Raw genomic sequence first — 6187 nt, 5'->3', positions numbered from 1 at the left:
TGGTGTACCCAGAGTTCTGGTGTCCTGGGGCTCTGCGCACGTGTCCTGCCACCCTCCCCTCCCTGCCCAGGCCCCTCAGGGCCCATGGCCTCAGCATCTTCAGGACAGGCCTTGGGAAGTCCTTCGGTTTCCCCACCTCAATGAGTGGTGGACCTTTGCCCTCTGTGGTGAGCACTAAGCAATGTGCCCCCCCCCAGGGCTGGGACTACAGAAGGGAGGCCCCAGGCCTACAAGCTGGTCACGCCTGGCAAGGGTGCTGGGGGCCCTGTCCTGTGCCTCTGGCCTGGGCCTCATGGCCTACCAGGGTCATAGTACTGGGGAAATGGGAGCATGGGTAGGGAACCTGTCACAAGCCAGCCCCTGAGGACCCCAGGGGTGCTCCATGCCTGTCTTGTGGCCTGCTTGGCTTCCTCATTGGAAAGGGCTGGTGGTAGTAGCTGCAGTGGTCTCCAGATGGTCCCAGCCAATGCCACCAAGGTTAGCAGAGTGGTGAGGATGGCTGGGGTTGGAGGGAAAGCCTTCTAGGCATGGATCAGAGCCCACTCAGCACCACCACAGTACCTGACTGGGTCAGGCCCCATACCTGCATGGCTGAGCAGACCAGGGTCCCAGGGAGAGGTGATGGCCCTCAAGACACCTCCTTGCTGCACTGCACCCACAGCCTTTGTTCTTCAAGGAGACCTTGGGATGGGGGAGGCTGCTCCCTACGCAGTCTTGGGGATAGGATCACCAGGGTCTACTGGGCCCCCACATCATCTGTGGGGTGGTCAGAGGCCAGAAGCCCATTGCCACCTGTGAGGGCATGGGTGCCAATGGAGATGATACCTCAGCACCTGACTCAGGCTGGGACATCCTAAGAACAATTTACATTCTTTAATCTGGGTTTGCTGAAAACAAAATAGGGTAGGGGTGTGGGCCCAAAGGGCTCAAACCCATAGGACATGAAGCCTGGCTATGGTTCCAGGGCCACAGTAAATGGGTACTTGGCCCATGTCCCACATCCACAGCCATCTCTGGGGAAAGTGGCGAGATGTGGACATCTGCTGGCAGTGTCCCCCCACCAAGCCTGGGCCCCAGGTACCTCTGAGCCCACAAGCGCTCTCCAGTGTGGCAGGCAGTGCCTGTGGCCAGCGTGAGAGCACAGCCTGGATCCCTTCTGCCTCTACCAGGACTCAGCCCCAGGTGCTCCTTGCTCACCTGACTCCCCTACACCCTACCATCCTGCCTCCAGCTGGAGGACAATGGGTTTCACAGAGCTGTAGCCTGCTCTCACCAAGGCTGGACAGGTGGGCAGAGACCTACAGGGACATCTACCCTTGCCCTCCTGGTAAAAACAGCTGGGGGCAAGAGCTGCCTGCAGCTTGACCACCCCTCATCTGTGTGGGGCATCAGCCATGTCCCCCCATGCTATGCCCCATGGAGTAACATGGACATTACCTTCTGCTCTTTTTTTTTTTTTTTTTTTTTTTTTTTTTTTTTTTTTTTTTTTTTTTTTTTTTTTTTTTTTTTTTTCTATTTTTTTGAACCAGAAATCGAACTCACAACCTTGCGCTTGCCAGGCAGGTGCTGTGCTGCTGAGCTAGATTCCCAGCCCCACTTCTGCTTCCCAAACCCACTCCAGACCTCCGCAGCCCAGCTCCCAGCTCCACAAAAGCCATGACCAGACAGCACCCACAGGCAACAGGGAGGGCTGGGGCTCTTTATTGTTGTGACCACAGGGGTCAACATGGGGATCCTCTTCACCTTCTCCCCAAGGTGGCTGGCAGTTCCTTCCCAGCGCCCTCATGTGCCCAGGAGCAGACCAGAGAAGGTGGAGCCGCCCTGAATGGTGAGGGCCGCCCCAGAGCCGTTGTCCACAAACACAGAGGCGTACTGTCCAGCCTGCGGGCACTATCAGGCATCAGCATCCACGTAGCCCCAGTGTGGCACCTGCCCACCCACAGCACACGGAGTCCCAAGCACCTGTGGGGGTGCCCTCATCTGGCCCTCACCTGCAGCTGCAGCAGCCCTTGCACCTGTGCTGTGAAGACCCTGCTGTTGCTCTCCAGGCCTGAGATGGCCTCCAGGGACCTAGGCATAGCACCACAGGGTCAGCAAGGGCACCAGGATGCCACCCACTACCCAGCCCAGGGCCCATGGTGGGCACACTCACATGTGGCGATGGCATAAAGATTCTATGCAGATGAGGACACGCACAGTGTCCCGGGCTCGCAGCCGGGCCCTGCCCTGTAGTACACTGTGGTCTGTGGAGACACTGGCTTCAGGACAGGCCCAGAGGTGGCTGCAGGGTCAGGGAGGGTGGTCTGGGGCCCAGGAATCCCAGTAAGCAGTCTGTGGCCACCTGAAGCCAGCCCACCCCCACCTCCCACTGCACACACGGCCGCCTGGCTCACCCACGTGCAGGCTGGCAGAGAACTGGAAGATGGCAGAGATGGGGGCCGTGAATCGGCCGGAGGCCAGGCTCAGTCCGGACCCCCTCAGGAAGGCACCCTGGGCTGTGGGCTGTGGGGCAGCGGGTAAGTGGCTGGCTCTTACAGGGCCCCACCTTGTAGTACAGGTAGATCCAGGAGTCCACATCCACCTGGGCCACATGCCCCAAGGCTGGACAGTGCCAAGAGCTCCCAAAGGAGCAGAGCCACCTGAGGCCTCCCCACTCCCACCACCCTGCCCAGCCTACTCTGGTATATGGTAGGACCCAGCCCTCTTAATGGGCTGCCCATCCCAAGCCCTTGGCTGGCCCCACTCACAGCCTGGAAGCCCCGTAGCTCCATCAGGGTCCTCTGGTCCACCAGCATGGGGCCCTTCAGCCGGCAGTGAAAGGCCTCAACCACTACTTGCTGGCCACCCACCTGAGGCAGCCATGTGTCCAGCAGTACTGAGAACCGTCGTTCTGTGGCCTCTGTGGGAAGGAAGGCAATGGGGGTCCACCCTTCCCAGCCTCATGGGGCCTCAGGACCTGGCAGGAGTTGCCAGAAGCCTTACCTCTCAGCATCTCCTGAAACTCCTGCAGCAGGGCCTCTGGGGTGACTTGGGCACCGGGGGACCCTGGGGGTCCAGGGGGCCCAGGGGGGCCTGGGGGACCCAAGAGGCCTCGCTGTAAGGAGACAGAAGGTGAAGGAGCTGGTAAGAGCCACAGACAGCCCTGCCCTGGCTCAGACCCGAGAGGGTTCTGGAGGGCTGGCCTCAAAGTGACCAGGGACTCACCAAGTTCTTGTCCCTGCACCGGCACCGTCGCTTGGAAGTCCCATCATCTGGCCGACGGACAAAGTTCAGCCATGTCATGTGGGCATCGGTGAACTCAGGCCCTGAGGCCTCCGGTGGCTGGATGGCCAGGGGACAGGGCTAGTGCACTGACCACCAGGCCTGCTAGCCTCTGCCCCCGTGCCCCAGAGAGCTGGGACCTCAGGTCACCGGGGATACTCAGGATCACAGGACCCTGCAGCCCAGAGAACTACAGGGGCTGGCCACCCCTGGGCACAGAACTCAGACATGTTGATGAGCAGGGGCACCCAGAAGACATGGATGGACTCGGGCCTCCGCGGAGCCAGGGCCTGATTCCTGGGCACCCTGGGCCTGTGCAGGCCTGGGTGTGACAGCTGGCCATGTCCTATGCAGAAGGGCATGCCTGGGTGCACATGGGGCTGCGGCTTCCCACCAACCTAATGTGTCCGTGGCAATGGGCTTGACCCTGGGTGAGGGAAGGGAATACAGGGGAGTGGGCTGGGGAGTGTGTGCCTGGTGGGGGACCAAGTCTGTTTCTGGGGACAACAGGGCAACTGGCAGGAGGTGCTTGGAACGGACAGGAGCAGGCTGCTGCTGGCTGGCTGGGAGAGCCTGGCTGTTCCAGGGGTCCTCTCTTTGCCAGGAAGTGTCCAGTCCTGAGGTAGGTCCTGGCCCCAACAGCCCTCCTGGGAGCTGGGAACAGTGTTCTATCTGTTGACCCTCCCCAGGAACCAGATATACTTCCATCCTATCTGGTTGGAGCCAAAGGAGCAGGCAGAGAAAGAGAAGAGAGAGCATTTGAACACGCCCCACTGCCTCACGATTCAGTCTCTGCCTGTCCCCCTGGCCAACACCCCACCCCTGACGCCCACTGGCCCCTCCAGCAGAAAGGACAGGACATGGGGGCCACACAGCTGGCTCCCTCCCTTTGCGGTACTGCCCCTTCTGGGCAGACAGGCAAGCTGCTGCCCATGTCAAGTGGGCATCTCCTTCCTCCACTGATGGTGACTAGGACCCTACCCCTGCCAGCATCCCCCACATCCCAGGACCCTGACCAATGCCTTGGGGGAGCCAGCTCTCAGCCCACTCCGCATTGCTTTCCCCAGTTTCCCATGTGGAAAATGGCCTCTGGCTCTGGGGGTCTGCATGGGCTGAGAGGTACCCAGGCTGGCTGCCATGGAGCTGCCCTTAGGAGGAGGGATGCTAGGATCAGAGTGTGGGACTGGGGGCCCTGCCAGGGCAGGAGCACTGGCAACAGCAGGAGACCCTATGGCCAGTGTTCTGAAACCCTCTGCCCAGAGGGAATAAACCCAGGCCCCTGGTCTTCAGGTAATACAGTGGACGGGCTCACCATGCTGTCTCCAGCCTCTGGGAACTGGCACCATGCTCCCTATATGGGTTCTGGTGACCCACCTTGCATGCAGCCCCTCCCCAACCCACTGGAATTAGCAATCACACCTAAGGGAGCAGTTTGCCCAAATCACAGGCCCTGAGGCATCAAAGGGAGGACTACAGCCCCTGGGCAGGTTCTCTCCTCTCTAGCCCCTCCCAGACCGGCAGAGGCAGGAGCTGGCTGCCAGGTACAGGGGCTCCCGAGTCAGGTCCAACCAAAACAGGGGCAGCAGTTACGGCTGAAAGGACAGCCTGGAGGCAGGGCCCATGCCCACGTACGCCCGGCCCACGCATACCTTGGCGGAGCCTGGTAGCCCCTCACTGTCGGATGCAGTGGTGTTGGGAGACTCTGTACGCTGGCCCGGCAGGCGCGGCCTCTTGGGCTCCCGCCGCGCGCTGACACCACTAAGCAGCATGAGCTGTGGCCAGAGCAGGGCCACGGCCACGGCTGCGGCCCAGCACTGCATGGCTCGCGCGACTCAGCACCGGGGCGCTCTCGTGGGGGCGGCGGCCTCAGAGCCCCTGCGCGGGCGCAAGGCCCAGGGGCGCGCCCGGCCGCCGCCGGTGCATGTCTGCTCTGCGGGGCGACGGCAGTGCGACGACTCACTCCTGTCCCAGGCTTTCCTTGCAGAGCCCTCGCATAGGCGTGCGCTGCCAAATGAGCCTTGCCGGGGGGCCCTGAGGGGAGGGCTCACATGGCCCACCCACCAGCCCTTCAGCGGGGCGGGCCAGGGGCGGACCCGCTGACCACCCCTCCTGCCCTTCCAGGAAACAGGCTGGCGCCAGGGACTGCCCCCGCCTCCTTGCCCACCCCGCCCCCAAACCCTCCTTCTCAAAAAGGTGCCCCAGGCACCTCACACCCACCCCCTTCAGGAGCTCCAGGACATCCCAACGCAGGCCCCCCACAAAGGACAGCTGCACTCATGGGGCTCTGCCAAGACCCCCTCCAGCCACCACCAGGCACAGGAAGGCCCATCCAAAAGGGGGCAAAGGTCAGGAAGGTGGCCCAGGCTGTTCCCTCCCCTCCCAGACAGTAAAGAAACTCAGACCTTCCCTGCGGAGGTCAGCACAAGCCTGAGCCCTGCTGAGTGGACATGCAGGGCGAGTTGCACCCTCCAGACTCTGGCCAGCATGATCTCCTTCCACCAGATGGGCGCGACAGCGGTCAGCCCCAAGAGGGCTCCCAGGTTCCTACCCACTCCCAGGCTGCACACAGGTCAGCTAGCCTAGGGAACCCTGCAGGCCCAGCTGACTCAGTGACAATGGGTTGGGGGTTCTCAGGGGCCGCCCCCCAACTAGTACGAGCTGAGGCTAAGGATGGCCAGTGGCTGTGATGGCCCACAAGAAATACTGAGGAATGGGGCTGGGGATTTAGCTCAGCGGCAAAAGCGCCTGCCTGGCAAGCGCAAGGTCGTGAGTTCGGTTCCCGGTACCAGAGAAAAACCAAAAAAAGAAAAAAAAGAATTCAAAATGGTCGTCTGTGGTCTGGAGAGCAGGAGGATCCAGTGGACAGGTGAAGGCTTGGAGCTCACTGCAGAGCCTAGTGTGAGTCTGTGTCAGCCAAAGAGTCTGT

The 6187-nt window shown here is 61.5% G+C and overlaps 1 protein-coding gene across 1 annotated transcript; it reads right to left on the bottom strand.

The window, feature by feature from the left end:
* Positions 1-1683: 1683 nt before the first annotated feature.
* Positions 1684-5449, bottom strand: Fam132a (family with sequence similarity 132, member A). Its single transcript, XM_005404246.2, has 8 exons — positions 4911-5449; positions 3205-3321; positions 2983-3094; positions 2748-2899; positions 2394-2502; positions 2153-2243; positions 1992-2070; positions 1684-1881 (listed from the first exon to the last, which is right to left on the bottom strand). Exons 1-8 carry the CDS (start codon positions 5079-5081, stop codon positions 1783-1785), a joined length of 930 nt encoding a protein of 309 aa, XP_005404303.1. The 5' UTR covers positions 5082-5449; the 3' UTR covers positions 1684-1782.
* Between the last annotated feature and the right edge of the window lie 738 nt (positions 5450-6187).

Source organism: Chinchilla lanigera, unplaced genomic scaffold (assembly GCF_000276665.1).
Source record: "Chinchilla lanigera isolate Chin_1 unplaced genomic scaffold, ChiLan1.0 scaffold00085, whole genome shotgun sequence".
NCBI classification, from domain to species: domain Eukaryota; kingdom Metazoa; phylum Chordata; class Mammalia; order Rodentia; family Chinchillidae; genus Chinchilla; species Chinchilla lanigera.
Note: the sequence above shows the minus strand (reverse complement) of the source record. Positions and strands in the feature narration are given on the sequence as shown.

Bases quoted from the DNA above. Each gene is read 5' to 3' on its own strand.
- Fam132a (XM_005404246.2), bottom strand. From the start codon at position 5,081: ATGCAGTGCTGGGCCGCAGCCGTGGCCGTGGCCCTGCTCTGGCCACAG. The intron at 2,900-2,982 runs GTAAGGCTTCTG...TCCTTCCCACAG, and splicing joins GTTTCAGGAGATGCTGAGAG to AGGCCACAGAACGACGGTTC. The intron at 2,244-2,393 runs GTGAGCCAGGCG...GTGTCTCCACAG, and splicing joins CTCTGCCAGCCTGCACGTGG to ACCACAGTGTACTACAGGGC.